The 16443-nt window shown below is 32.5% G+C and overlaps 1 protein-coding gene across 1 annotated transcript in view; it reads left to right on the top strand.

Moving 5' to 3' along the window:
* Positions 1–16443, top strand: part of LOC130900620 (zinc transporter ZIP13 homolog) — a 37017-nt gene that overhangs the window by 11857 nt on the left and 8717 nt on the right. The window contains exons 2-3 of the mRNA XM_057811340.1: positions 6766–6879; positions 8236–8408. Of these exons, the coding sequence (XP_057667323.1) occupies positions 6766–6879; positions 8236–8408 (287 nt within the window). The remainder of the gene's footprint in view (positions 1–6765; positions 6880–8235; positions 8409–16443) is intronic.

Raw genomic sequence — 16443 nt, forward strand, 5'->3', positions numbered from 1 at the left:
TACACTCGACGCCAATGTAGAATTAGATGAACGTGAAAAAGCAATAACCGAATGTTTTAACCACACGAAGTCTGTTTCATATGCTAAAATGAAATAATTATTATTCATGTATGTCGTCGGAATCAACAGAATACAAGACAAGATAACAATTATTTGGGAAATCAATTTACGATGAAGAATTGAACATACATGGAGAATTCATGATTCACTTGAACTTTATCCAGATTATTACGTAGAAGTGACAAAACTAATTTTGCGATATGTCAGTTAGAGTGTGTCAGATATATCAGTTAAGAAAACGTCTCTTCTTTAACGATATATTTGGCTACTACTTAACTATTATGATTATCATAAGATTAAAAAGAACATTATCATGTCACGAAAACAATGACCAGGAAAATATGAAGTGGTATTAATCTTATCAACATATACTTAACCTCAATTGCCCCATATATTGTTGCGAATATAATAAAGTACCTAGATAAATGTAAAAATTGCCATGCTGTCTTTTTTTAAATGAGTCTATATTTGATGAAGCCCTATACGGTGATCATGAACGCATTACTCTGTATAGTATATAGTATATATGCTCTGTATAGTAGTTGAAAAAATTAAAGATGTGCTCGCAAAAATTACAGAAGTTATAAACAATTAACTAAAAAAGGGGGTTTGCTTTTTTCTTGTATCTCAAAAACTATTTGAGATATTCTGAATCTGAAAAAAGATTCGAAAAGCGGAAATTTAGGGTCAATTTATTCTTTGATAAAGAACAAATAAGTCTTAGCATTTTTCATTGTATCTCAATTCTTTAATGCATCGTTAATTTTTTCAAAAATATTCTACATGCGATTATGAATCAAATGACACCTCAACCATATTTTTAGGAGCCGACTAAAAAGTTTTAACCTAAAAAGCAATTATTGACTACACTATGCAATTCTAACTAACCGTTAATTACGAATTTGGGTTTGATTTTTGTTTTGTATTTGAATATTATACTACAGTAGTCCTATTCTCACTTAAAGGAGAAGTCCAGTAAAAGTAAAAAGTAGCAAACTATTCTACCAGTGGCGACCCATTGTTAAAATAACTAAGATGTATTATAAAAGACAATAATGATATAAGATTATTAAAGCTTTCCAAAAATAACTTTAATATAAATTTAAAAAAAAAATTAAAATCTCATTTGCCATGAACACCATTTGCTGGAGAAGAAATAAAGAATTTCAATTATTCATATCCAATATCAATTGCAGAAGACAGTTATACGAGGAAAAATCAATATTTCATAAATACGCACGGCACTCATACCAAATTAAGAAATGAAAAATAATGTTTACTCCCCGTATAAAATTCGGTAAACATCTAACAAACCGTCAGTCTATGAGGACTCATCTCCACTGTACCAATGAAAATATCCAAAAAGAAACGCATTATAATTGTAAACGCTGGAAGCAAAGACGGTAAAGAGGTTGTAGAACTCGTAAAGAAAGTTCTAGCAGCAGAACGCCAAGAGCTTTGAAAAAACTGTCTTGAATATGTTATAAAATGACACTAGTTCTGATGATTCTGACTACCATAATTATTTATAAAGATATTTTGAAATTGAAATTTTTATTGGTTTTATTGGCAAAGAATTTATTTTTGTTTAAGGTTTTTGCTTTGAAATTTAGTTTTCCAGAAAAAAAAAATGAATGGGGTACAAAAAGTTCACGTGTGGTACCTTGTTTAAACCAAACTCCCTTATAGGCAGGTGTATTTCACTCGTCTATTTATGTTTTATAATTTAAGGTTTAGTTGTAGCAAGTTAACGAGGTATAATAATGATTTTGTTTTAAGTTCCTAGTAGGACTACAATTAAGTGCATCTGTCTAAATAACGTATAATGCCGTCCAATTTATAATAATTCCTTTGCCTTTGAACGATTACTTTCTCGCATAAGATATACATATTTTTAAAAGTATTTATAAAAATAATAAATTTATAAAATGAGGTATCTACGCCTATGGTAGATCAAACAAAATAGTCGGCAATGATTTTTATCATCTGCAATTGATATTGGAAGAACTATATGTTTGTGAGGTTGTTTTATGTTCTAAATCATGTCAGATTTTGACACTACATTGGCTTTATATAAGTCATACACTATTCGTTGAGTAAAATCTTTAGTTGCGTCATGAATTTTCTTCTATTTTTGTGTATAATATATCACTTGTACAACATGATAAATTTCATTATATGGAATTAAAGTAATTGTTGAATCCGTTTCTGACTGACCTCCATATTTTCGTCTTAGGCACTTAAACATATTTATAATAACCCTTTGACATTGGACAAATTTTGAATTTTTTTTTCCATTATTTGATGCTGTATTGTCTACCTCATATGGTCGCTATCACATTCAATGAATTTGAATAATTAATGGCAATAAAGACAAATAGTTGTTTATTATACGATGGACAAAAGTAGTACATTTTAGCTTGAGGTTGTATTTTTCCGGTGTATAATACACTATTTTTTTCTTGTAATTGAAAATATTACATTACGCACCTAGGTGGTATCATAGGGTGAGGTGCTATCATAGGGCGAGGATGCCCTATGATAGCGGAAGCAAAAGAAAATTCTTCCCGGGAGAGAATACGCCACTTTTGACCTGCATATCAGTGACGAAAAACGAACTTTTCATCCCGGCCAGAGAAAAATTGTATTATATATACATATTTTTATATTTTGTATAATGCAAATGTGGGGCCGGGGCTTCTTAGGCTATGATCTCCTATAAACGCTGTCGGTTGCGTACAGCGTCACACCGTACGCCTCTGTACATCTCTTACTATAGAAATGTACTCTTTTGCCTCTTTCACACGCTGATGCTGGCGTTTGGACACTGTAGATGGCTTTCAAAGCTTTACGTCGCGTCTCTAATTATTTCGAACCATTGCAGTGTAAACGTCGTATCTGGCGAAATTCTATAAAGAAAAAGCGAATTATTGATTGGATCAGTCCAATGTTATTGTGCATTATACAATAAAAGTGACAAGCAACTACACTAGCTTTAAGGTTGTTTGATTTGTTCTTGATTGACACGAAAATATTTAATAAATTTAGTAGTGTTGCCTTTCTAGTGCTTCATAATCAAAAACTGGAAACATCCTTCTTTCTTCCTCTTCATAAGTAATCGGGGTCTTGTTGCTCTGAGTTTTGCTTCATCTATCTCCTCTTCAAGTAACATAAGCGCCTAACCAAAAGTATCGAATTTATATCCATTTTATACCACACGACTACAAGCTAGCACTGTTTGTCGATTGCTATTACTTGTGAACAAGACGTTGTCGTTCGCGTATGAAATGTATTGACCGCTGACGCCGTGCCTGGCGTTCAGGTATCGATCAGAACGTTGACCCTCAAGTCGGACGCCGCATATAACATATAATAGGAGACCGAGGCCCTAAAAATTATCATCTGGCTTATTTATATTTTTTATAGTTCTTTAAGTAAAAATGTATTACGTTTATCATGGTATTAAATCGTTTCATAATTTATTTTGACTTGAATTCCGTAAAGATTATTTGTTCATAGTCAAAATTTCAAAAGTGTACCTTTTTCAAGATAAACATATTTAAATTCTACAGATAATTCTAGAACTTTTCATTTGATTAATTTTGTATTAATTACGTAACAAAAAATTTGGTTTCAAACTTGGCAAGCGAGTCAAATTAAATTGTCAACCTAATTCGTGTAATTGTGAATTGCAAAACTGATTGGGTATAAGTGTTACTTTTTTGCTTCAATGAACAATTCAATTGAGTAACAACACAATGAAATTATTACACTAATAATGTTGGTAAAGAAAAAACATCTGTCAATTATGAATAAAATAACGGAATGATTGATATTAAGACATTGAAAAAGAAAAGGAATCATTTAATATGTAATTTTTGCCATAAATTAATTTTAGAATCCCGGTTATGTACAATTGATTAAAGTTGACGCATCGAAGTACTCCTCATACACACGTGTGAAGTTATCCACGCATATTTCTGAATAAACTGAATTTTGGTGAAATAATGTTAATAGAGGAGACACATTATAATAGACTATAGAATTTTATTTCTAAAAAATGAGGATTAAGTGAATAAAAAAATTTTAAATACGTATTGTAGGTGCGAGTGCCTTTTCTTTTCAACCTCCAATTGACTATAAATAAAAGACAAGTTCGTATGAAACAATAATTATGTTACCAAAAGATTGGTACACTTACAGTTACTTTTCGACATAATGACCAAAGATATTGAGACATTTGTCATATCTGTGGACAAGCTTTTCAATACCCTGTTAAAGAAAGTTGCCGCCAATGAATTCAAGTAGAGTACAAAACAGACCTTAAAACTTTCGGAAATTCCGTAGACAAAGTAGTAATGATGAATGTGGGGTTTTCTGTCAACTCGTTGAATCAGGTCATCTGAAACGACAGAATTGCGTCCTTGGCCCTCTTCATCATGAAAATCAGTACGGCCATCTTTAAACTTTCGACACCATTTTCCCATACACACGACTCATTCTTCGATGGATTTCTGCAGCACTGCCTTCGGCCTATAGAAAACGAATCACACTCGCAATTCACACTTGGCGGCAATATCAATAATGGCGGACATATTTACGTGGCTGTAGCACAACGCCGACTGACATCTGAACGCCAACAATGGCGGAGTGTGTAGTGCGAGATCTTCGCAGTCGCTTACAGCGCATGCCCGCGTAGCGTATGAACAGTCCTCGTACATATTTCACGATTGTGAACCGAAGATCCAGAAAATAAAAAGGAATTATTCAATTATTACCAAGTTCACCTAATTAGAAAACAACTGACTGAAAATTGTCATGTAAGTATTTTTTATAATGCCACAAAAATTCATAAGCTTTACGTTCGAGCCCTGTCGAGCATCGTTCGTTTTGAAATCGAAGTCCCAGAATTTTTGCAAGTTTTTTTCAACTATTGCAAAGATCATTCAATAAGGAGCCTATTAACAAAAAATTGTGTGGTATTTTTTATAACGACCAAAAAAATCAACTTAACGGTTGAGCACTGACGCTCGTTTTGAAATCGAATCTCCGAAATTTTTTCAAATTTTCGAAGGATACTAAATAAGGAACCTATCAACAAAAAATTGTGTTGTAATTATTTTTCTGTATACACATTCAACATCAATGGGATAACTTACTACTATCTACATTCTGTATCCAAATTTTGGGAAATTATAAATTTGAGCAAATTCATATTTAGATTCTATCTTCCTCACCCTTGAGAAGTAGATACTGAGTATCTACGTAGATTTGTCATCGAAAATGTCTTGATTCGTATTTTTTAAAATGTGCATTTTGGCCTTTCGCACTATCCTGTGTGGAATTTCCCTAGACATCTAATTTTTGTGGCAGATAACCCACACCATTGAATAAAAAGATTTATTCTATATGCAATTGCCTTTTCAATTGAAATAAAGTTGAAAAAATTTTGGGGCTTCGATTTCAAAACGAACAATGCTCCTCAGTGCTCAAATGTAAACTTTATGAATTAGTTTTGGCGTTATGAAACATACTTGCATCAAAATTTTTTGTTAATAGATTACTTATTAAGAAGCCTTTTCACAATGGTCTAAACAGTATCACAAAATTAGTGGCTCCAATTTAAAAACGAAAGATGCGCGTCCGCGCTCAAACGTGAACTTTATGAATTTTTTTGATTCAGAAATACTTACATCATAATTTTTGGTTCTTTATTCTTTAATTATGTGAACATTGTAACAGTTGAATAATTTTTTTTTATCTTTTAGGTCTTTGATTCAGAATCCTGAAATACAAGGTCTGGTTAGGTTAGGTTAGGTCCTACTTCGCACAGACTTTTGTCATGTGTAATAATTCCTTGCACTTGGGTTGATTTTGGACATGGTTTCCGGATTGGAAACAGTCACAGGGCGATCTGGGCGCTAATCATCTTCAGTGCTCCCTCGGCCCTCACTAAAGCGCTTACACCACTCAAAAACAGGCACACGAGATAAAAAATTGTCCCCATAGACCGCTTGCAACAATTTATAGCACTCTGCCGAAGTTTATTTCAATTTAACGAGAAGTTTGAGATTGATACATTGCTCCTGTCTTTCGTCACACTTGGTTTTCGGTACGAGAAAAAAACACGTTCCTTTAAAACTGCTACTATCTAGACAAGATATCTAGATACCCAACTCACTACTTGTTTTTTACCCTACCCGTCGAGGGTGCCCTCTAGACGTGCAGTATCGTTATTTAATAGCCAGATCACGTATGTACAAAAACATGTGTTTAAAAATGTTCTATCCATTTAATCTCCAATGTCTTTATATATATCCTCTATTAACATTTTTCGCACAGTTTTGTTTATTTTGAAATAAATATTCGTCGTAGAAATTCGTGGTTAACTTCGCCCCATACATGTTTTTGTTTATAATTTATTTCACGTGGAATCGTAAGTTTCTCTTCTAATTCATCTTGTGTCACGTTTATGATCATAAGTAGGCGAACTATCACTTCAACATGTGTTTTCCATTTACCGTAGATAGAAGGAACTAAGGACGGATCCAAATGTTGAAGGGCTATCTAGCCGAATTTTCACTTTTTAAATGTTATCCGGTTTGAAACCAAGCCGATTTGGTGAGCAAATGGAGCACCATCTCACACGGCTATTAGAGCTTCCTCATATTTTATGAAACCTAACAATATGTATATTTGTTACAGATAGTGCGAATAAATTGAAAACACTGCTAAGTTTTGCTGTAGGCGGACTTCTGGGAGACGTATTTCTTCATTCCTTGCCTGAAATTTGGGCTAATGATACAGTTACAAAATTTGGTGAGTATTAAAATTACTACCGTGTAGTTTTTGTTATCAATTACCCATAGTACCAAAGCCATTTTACGTACTACATGTTTATTGAACTTTAACTTTATCTAATAATCACCGTATTCATATTTTTCCCGTTGTATTCGTTAGGAATTTACTTTCTTGTTCGATCTACCTGAATGCATTCCGTTAACTGAAACACATGAAACAACTCTTCAGTTTCCAATTAAGTCCATGACCACACTTATTCCTATATGATTTGCACTCAAGAAATGAATTCTACTGCACCGAAGCAATCATTCTTAATATTTAGTTTTTATATAAACATGTGAAACATATTAATTAATCCTGTAATTAACAACAAATTTTGTACCAAAATATACCCCCTTAGTGCTTTGCACTGAGTAAAATGCCATTTTTCTAATTTAAAATAGCTATTTTTTTGTTTAGAACTCCTGCTATATAATACATCACTTAATAAGTCGTTTGGCTGACACTCAGATGGCGCTGCCCTTGTCAAATCCATATGACGTTTATGATGTACCAGCTTTCAAAAGAATACATATGACTATGTTTAAAATTTCATGAAATTTCGATTAGTCAGAAAAAAGTGACAGCAATTCAAGTGAAGCTACTTTTGTTATTTTCGAAACAATGGCTCAAAAATACTTCGTGTGTTAATTTATCATTGCTTAAAAAAAATAACTGTACAAGCTCAGAAATGGTGAACGTTCTGGTTAGGTGGTTATTCCAGAAAACATCAAAAAAGTGCTTTTGTATTTTGGTACGCACATGAAGTATTATTTGCTGACTATCTCCGAAAGAGAGGGACAATCAATATCGAACGTAAAAATTAAGGAAAAACGCTGTTTCACCAAGACAATACACCGATTCAAAAGTCGATGAAAACGAAGGTTAAATTGATCAAATTACACTTTCAACTGCTTCCTCATCCACTATATAGTCTTGATCTGGCACCCAGTGACTACTAGCTATTCGCTGATTTCAAAATATGCTCTTCAATAAGAAATGGAAAAACAATTGTTGAAACTGAAGCCTATTTTGAGGCATATGTCAAATCTTTCTAAAAGCACGGCATCGAGAAGTTAGAGAAGCATTGGAATGATTCTATTGCTCTTGAAGAAGATTACATTGATGAATAAAATCGCTTTTTAGCAAAAAATTTGTTTTCCTTGGTCACATGACTTAATGAGTGATGTGTTAGCAATTTTTTCTGTTTATAACTCTTGCTATATATTTTCTTTTTTTTACTTAAAAACTGATATGCATAATAAAAAATAATAACTCCATTTTTGCAACACTAACATCACCACACGTGTTTATATATCTCTTTTTAATTTTCAGATAATGGACACCATATCTCAAACAGTGGACTGTTAATTTTAACAGGGCTCATAATATTTGTGGCTGCCGAAAAATTATTCTCTGTGATAGAACAAGTAGAAAATAGTGAAATAAACACAGTAGAAAATAATAATACCAAAGGTTTAAAACAGCCACTCGGACAAAAGAAATCTGTAAGTTTCTCTATTATACGTACATATAAAAGAGTACACGAAATGCATTTAAATACCTTATTTAAAAGAATTATTATCCATTACTAGAACTGGGCGGGCAGCTGTCCACCTATTCCTTATTTCAAGAACTTGAGCATCTCCTTTTCATCAGTCCAACTTAACGCTGATTTGGCATTGACCGTATATATCCTTGGACAAAAAAGCAAGTTCTTGTTTAATAACCCACTGTTTGTTTTTTTGTGCTTTTGCTCTATACCCTTCGTCATCGTCAAGTTTCCCACCCGTGAGTAAGAACTAGGAGTAGACTTTGTAGAGGGATACTTTGCTTGAACTAACTAATGAGCAGCTATTCAGGTATTTCATTAGTGTGTGATAGCTTCTGTTCACAGAGGCAAGGCCAAAAATGCCAAAATCATATCTTCTTTAGAATACTACTTGTAGTGTGAAAGGATTTATGATATTCGATTCTTAGTTTCTGGCTTCTGAGTTTATAGTGTTGTCCTCATGCAACGACTACTCCTGTGTTCTTAATTGTAATTCATGATTATGAAAGGAAGGCTCACTGGCTTAAATTCCCATTTTTTTCAAAGAAAATTGAAAGCATAATTCATTTGAAAACATGAAATACATTTTTTTCTCTGTATATGATTGTTTTAGAATAAAAAACTGAGTTTTGTTAAGAATTTAATTTAATTAATCAGGCACGATTTTCTGCCCATTAATTTCAATTGATCATTAAATTATTTCCATTTCATTAATTCGAAATGGTGTATTCAAATTCAAGGATAAAAGAATCGTCGATAGCTTCCATTCTTTTTTGTCGAAAAATAAATAAAAATAAAATTCGAAAAGAATCGATGATAGAAGAAATGACTAGATTTTAAAAATGAAAAATTGGGAAATGTGTCAAAAAAGATTTGTTCACTGCAATTATTTGAAGCTAAAGGTAAAATACAAAAGATTATTTCCATCTTTTAAGGACAACAGATCCAGTTATACATATATCTTAAGCACTGTAAAGGCCTTAACAAGAGTCCTTCAATTACATCAATAGACAATGGTATCATAAAATATTTTAGATCTGATTAATACCAGGCTTGCTACTTAAGTTTTTATTTATGGTAACACTGAATATGCCAAACCTGAAATTACCGTTTGACATTTTTAATGGTGAACTACATGTACTTGAAATATTCACCTTGGTCAAAAATGGAATTAATTCGCAAAAATGATCATGCGATGATATTCTACTTTCGACGTATATTAAACCCTCCAGCAGTGTGCCGATCAACTCGTTTCGACTTTTGTTGATGAAACAAAAGCCTTCTCGAGCCTTCGTGTTTCGCTGAATTTCCAAATTCAATCGTGTTCGCATTTTGCTACAAGATGAATTTTGTGAAGGTCATCCAAAATCGTCTGTAGTGCCAGAAAACATTGATGATGTGCGTGAACCGATATTGTAAGATCGTCATGAGCATACCTTGAGATTGAGGCATTCTTGAGCATTAGTTCCACTCGCATACGTTCAATATTGCATAAAAGTTTGGCTGTCAAAAATATTTGTTCGCGTTGGATACCGCATAATATGACAATCGATCAAAAAAGTCCGTGTCGGTAGGTGGAAATAAATGAGGAAAAAATTCAATCACGGTGCTTCAAGATATATAAGATCTATGCATATGAACCCGAAACTAAACAATAATCGATTGTGTCTGGGTCTTTCAAGACGAGCCAAATCTAATAAAAGTTGGAAGCACTTTGAAGCAACTGGTCGCCTGTTTTTTCGGAATAATTGGACATGTCGCCAGCGTTCCATTAGAGCAACGTATAACGGCTAATTCTCAAAGGTACACCAGCTTTTGTTTAACAGAAGTGTTCGAAAAAATCAGGGAAACCAATCGAGCTCTCACACAATTGATAGGTCATCCGCCATACAGTCCTTGTTTGGCACCCATTGATTTCTTATTACCGCAGAACAAAAATAAATTGCGAGGTCAACGTTTTTCTACACCGGAAGAAGCGGTTTGTTTTACTAGTCTGCTCAAATTGCAATTTCAACAGTTGTTAGCATCTACTGAGTACTTTTCAATTAGTTACATTCACTATTTCATTTGCATCACAATAAATCATGGTTCGTGTTACGTAGATACTTAATATTATAAAACAGTAAGATATTGAATATTTAATATAATAAATACCTTAACACCGATAATGATTATAAATTAATTACTTTTTAAACAATTATGATATTACTAGTAATAAAATGTTATCACCATTCCATCAAATTGAAAAATAAAACAAAATTGATAACGTGAACATAAACAATTGAAACAAATCTGACGTCAATTAAAAATAGATAATTCATCATTAAAATTCCTCATTGTGTATTGACAATTGAATGATTTGCTACTTACATAAAGTTTTCTTTCATACCAGAATGATCATTACCGGCTCACTAAAAGTTACCGTCAAATAGGGTGAATCGAGACGATAATATTCCTTTATAATCCACAACCATTAATGTTTAAATGGACAACATTTTAAGACTTATTTTTAAATATAATAAAACACATATTTTTTTGGAAAATCAATGTATTCATTATTTTTTCATTAATTACAGAAAAATAGTTACATATCTGTCTGTAGCACGTTTTACTAAACTCGGAAAATACTCCTTCGGCAAAGAACACTTGTATTCATTTTTCCAATTTTGTAGAGTTGACCAACAAACCTCTTTCATTGGGTCAAATATAGAGACCTCAAGTGGCTGTATTGAATGGGTTCTTCGAACCATTCTATAAGTCTGGGCGACAGATGACTACATAAGTTATCGCCAATGATTACCCTTTCTTTTTACAATGACTTGTTTCCATCCGGAATCATCTACAAAGCAAGTTTTATCATAGTTGATGATGGATTCTGGTTCAATATTTTGTAAGTTTACTTGGAGGTGATCAAAATATTTATCTAATATTTCCCGAAACCTCGCTGCCTGAGCCCGTTTAATATTTTCACACAGTCTTTCAGTGAGTGATTCTTTATGATGCAAACAAAACAAATTCGCCTATTGAACAGCAGGCATATTATTATTAAATTTTGATCAATTTTTTTCAACGGGTATGCACTAGCCTACTTTCCTCACCTTCTAACAAAAAGTTTGCCCATCATGTTTCTTTGGCATTTGTTTAGCATGACTTTGTAGCGTCGATCTTGTCATATTATATAACTCTTGTACATCTTGAAGGGCCTCTTCTTCCTCGAAACCGTTTCAAGGTCTTCTTTATTATAATTTTGATAAAACCTAGTCCCAGACGTTCTTTTGTATTTTCGGACCATCGTCCCGATTCACCTCTAGAAGGATTTGTTCATTTCTGAACCTCATTTTTTCTGCTAAAAAGCTAGATTAGGACTATATTTTTGGGCGTCACTAAAAGACATTGGGATAACTGATTTCATATTATCGTCTACCAAGACCCATATGAATAAAGAGTAGGATAAGATCACATTTTTGATGACACTATAATACGTGTATGAATCGAAGATGGTGATATCGATAAAGAGAGATAAAGAGATAAGTTGGGAACCCTGCATATCGAATACATATATACTTACATGCATAAAAAATTGGAAATAACTGCCCTCATCCCCATGTTATCCGCACTCTGTATGGAACTGTATGGAAAAAAATTACACCATAATAAAAACTTGGTAATTCAAAATACAATACAATCCTGCTTTAACCAAGTAAAGATCGTCTAAGCTGTAACTTGAAAATCCTCAGACTCATTGAGTAAATTTTTATAAAGGATTTTTCCGTAAACCATTTTTTATTACAAGATATAAAAAAGTTGAATTTATTAGCATGCTACTAGATTGTAGTTTGTATGAGGAGTCGTTTATGCTTTTTAGCCAGTCTGCACATATACCTACAATACTTAACATCTCACTGTTCTTGTTCAAAAACCCGTAGATTTCTGCCAAAGGGTTTTTGTTTCCCATTTCCCAAGGTGTTGGTACTACAACTTCGATGTACTTAACAATTGACACTTGATACTTAACACGCTTATTATCAGGTATGGTTATGAATCTTTTGGATTGTCTTGAGCCTGGAGTATTTCTCCAGTAAAACTCCATCTGAATCTTTAGCCATCCATTCAGTTATTTATTGATGTGACATCTTATGAGGGACTCTGATCTAAATTGTGGAGTCTTTGCACCTTTTTTGGTAACGCTGTTTACCTCCTCATTGCCTGGTATACCCTGCTACCTATATTAGAGTTAATTTGTAAGCTATTAAATTAAGAGTATGTTTACACTTCCACGCTAGCTTGGACGTGCACTGAATAGCCTTCAGGACCTTAATGGCTGCTGGGATATCGGAGAGAGGTTTACATCCAAAAATTCCTAAGCACATTTGTTTATTGCTACCCGACAAAATAGTGAGTGATTTACCCAGTAGTGGAGAGGTTGCATTTTCGTTCAAAAATGTCCAATCCAGCTCATTGCGCTCTCTTCGAACCATCTGTATATCGGACACACCAATTTTCGAATTAAATGTACAATTTTATGAACTGGAAAACTGTTATTCTGACGTCGTTAAGTAATTATCACTTGTTGTATTACAGTACATCATAAAATTTGTGGTCAGTTAGAATCAACTATTCAGCAGTGCCCAATATACAGAGAAAAACATTTCGTGGTTATATTTTTGTATTGTTTACTTCAGTTTTTTTGGTTCTTTTATTTTTGATAATCTTGTGCTTTTTGCTGTTTTTTTTGTATTTACAGAGACAATTCTCTCTGAATTGTTGATTAGTGACCTTTACAAAACTTTCTGGTTTTTTGAATAATGTAATTGATAAAAAATCTTGTTTTCTAAACAGTTTTATTTATTGAAATAATTTTATTTCTTCTGTCCATAAACGACATTGCCTATCAAGTCATCAGTGGTAAAATATGTCTATTTTCAGACGACACTAGTTTCTCTTGGAGCAACCTTGATCTTACGGCACTTCATAGGACCATATCTAGTGACCTAATCATCCTTAAATCATGGTGCGATTTAAATTTTCTGTCTCAACGTTTCTAAAACCAAAGTTTTATCAAATAAAAATACATTGCAGCCTTTTTCATTAAATAGTACCACCATTGACGTCATTGAATCGTTGAAAATTATTAGCGCTTGTTGTGGACAATTTCTTGAAATGGGAGTTACATATTGAGCCTTATCTAAAAAATTAAGTTTCTTCTGCTTTGCGCTGAGATCAGTTTCCAAAGAACTCAACTTATCCACCTCCTTAACAGTCTATTATGCCCTTATTGAGTCGCATCTCCCATATTTCCTTCCCTTCTGGGGTACGTATGATGCGACTCAATTTGAGCGAATCTTTAAACTTCAAATAAGAGTTGTTGATATTTACTCGGACCAAACAGCAGGGCTCACTACAGGGACTTCTTAAAAAGATTCAAAATTCTTACTCATGCTTCCTTCGTTTGTCTAATTCGTAAGCACGCTTCTCCAATTTAAGAAAGATCTTTGCACGGCTCCAGTTAAGGAACGCGAAGCACGACCTGTACCTACTTAGTGCACGTTCAAAATTAGTTAAGGGCTCAATATTTTACAACGCAAAAAAATGCACAATCACTTGCCAATTGAAATCAAATCGATATTATCCTTTTCCGCATTCCGCAATAATTTGAGAGCATATTTACTGGAAAGTGCCTTCTACTCTGTAAACGACTATTCTAATAATAATATTTAATTCCGGACATGCAGCATACTGGTTTAATTTTGTTATGGACTTCTATACTAATTATTACCTATTACTATTACCTATAATTTTGTTACTCATTGTGGTTTTCTTCTGTATATTGAAATTTTCTTTTATTTGTATCTTTATTTAGTTATTTTTAAGTTTGTTTTTACTTTTTATATATAGTATAATGGTAAATGATGATAAAGGGAGATACAGAAACCACAAAAAAAGACGAATCAGCTAAACATTATGAAAAAGTCAAATAGTGTATGATCATCGATGGTATATGATAAATCAAATGCTACAAAGTAATCTTAATATTTATAAATAGAAGAAAGTATGACCTACGGAGTACTGATGTTAAAAGCACATCGATACATTACTTAATTCCTTTTTTAGATCATAAAATATAGGAAGACTGAGAACGAATTGACTAGCTGATCTATGAAATGATTGAAGAGGACTTCCGACTAAAAAGGGCTCGGTATTCCAGATAAGATCATGAAGTTGTCCTCAAGGCAACCCACAACTTATTTTTATTAAGTTGATTCAGACAACCAATTGTCATTACAGACAAGTATATCGAACAAAGTGTAGTATGTTTCGATGGGTTAAAAGATGATTATCGAATTATTATCAACCATCATACTGATAAAATGAAGGATAGAAATTTTGTAGAACAATAATCAAATTGATGTTGTATATATAAAATGTGACTGGAATTATATTTTAAACGACTTGTTTATAATATTAAACAATGAATATTATCTGTGAATAATTTTTGAAACAAAGACTGTTTGCATTCAACAAGTTCTATAAATATTAATATCATTTGCATGGCCATTAAAAGTAATCAGTTTATACCATTGTTGATATACTGACTAAAGGCTAAATAAAATTGAAGTCAAATTTTTAACGTGTAGTACAAATATAGAAAAACACGCGATTTTTTTTATTAACTCATTCAGTAGCTTATCAAGACACTGTAATTGCTAAAATAATAATAATTATCTTTTCCGTTCCTTTGTTGCCTGCTTAGTACTAATGAACTGGGACAATGATAAGTTTAAAACTTAAGTACTCTTTAATAAATCGAGATTTTTGTTGCTAAAACTAATTTTCCATCCAAATCAAAATTTGAAATATTACCGTGGATTGTTTCATTAATAATATTATAACAATATTTTTAAATCATAATTTATAGAAAATTGATATTGAATATACAAGACACATAATAGTTATTTATGCAACAAGTGAGTAAAGTAATACTTTTTTTCACGGTAGGACGGCTATTCCTTCCAGTGATAAAGTTACTTACTCACGAGTTTCATACAAAATTGTTTCTACGTCCGTAGACTTGAAAAAATTCGACGAAACTTTTATCAATTTTTATTTTGTAATAGTAATATTAAAAGTACAACTGTAAGCATTATTAATTTGAAGTGAAGAAGAAGTTACTTTATTATTGGTACTTCAATTGGCATCAGTTAACGAGTTCAAAGTATAATATAGTTGTATTAGTACTTATTGGATTGTTGATAAGATCGTGAACATTTACAATGTTGCTTGAAGTCGAACTAGTTGTTCCCGTTAAAATTTTCACTGCGGAAACCATTTTGTTTTCTATTAAGTCGTGCTTCTTCAGTTGAATTATATCACCACCAGAATGCTCAATATAGTTTTTTGGATTAGGTAAATTCAAATATGTTGCGATAAGCGAGGGAATTTTTGAAAAGGAATTGATACCTACAACTTGGGTTTTGCATTTTCCATTTCCATACTGCAAAAAGAAATGATCTGTTTTGACATTGGTTGGTCGTTGGTTTTTATATTTTTTATAAATGTTTACAAAGTTTAATCTATTGGCAGATATTTCACCAATAACAGTAAATCGACGTTGAACATGAGTTTTTGTATCAGGAAGTTTGATAATTAAAACATTTCCGGTATTATTAATATCGTTACACCTCATTTTATATAATCCCTCCCTTCACAGAGTTCCTGCGATTCCGAATATTAAAGCAACCTGAAAGATGTTACAAATCATATCTAAGCTTACATTAAAATTTTTTGCTGTCATACCTTATGCATGAGATAATGATCGTCTAGAGCTTGCAACAGAAATTTATTAATTTCTTCACGGGCAAATGTTTTAAATTCTTTGGGTCTATAGCCAACTGATTCATTTTTCTAATATGCAATGAATTTCGAGTATTTACTGATGTCTACGTAGTTTTTTACCATTAGAACGCTTTTCAGTTTTGAAAAAGTCGACCAAA

The sequence above is a fragment of the Diorhabda carinulata genome, chromosome X, assembly GCF_026250575.1.
Source record: "Diorhabda carinulata isolate Delta chromosome X, icDioCari1.1, whole genome shotgun sequence".
Lineage (NCBI taxonomy): Eukaryota > Metazoa > Arthropoda > Insecta > Coleoptera > Chrysomelidae > Diorhabda > Diorhabda carinulata.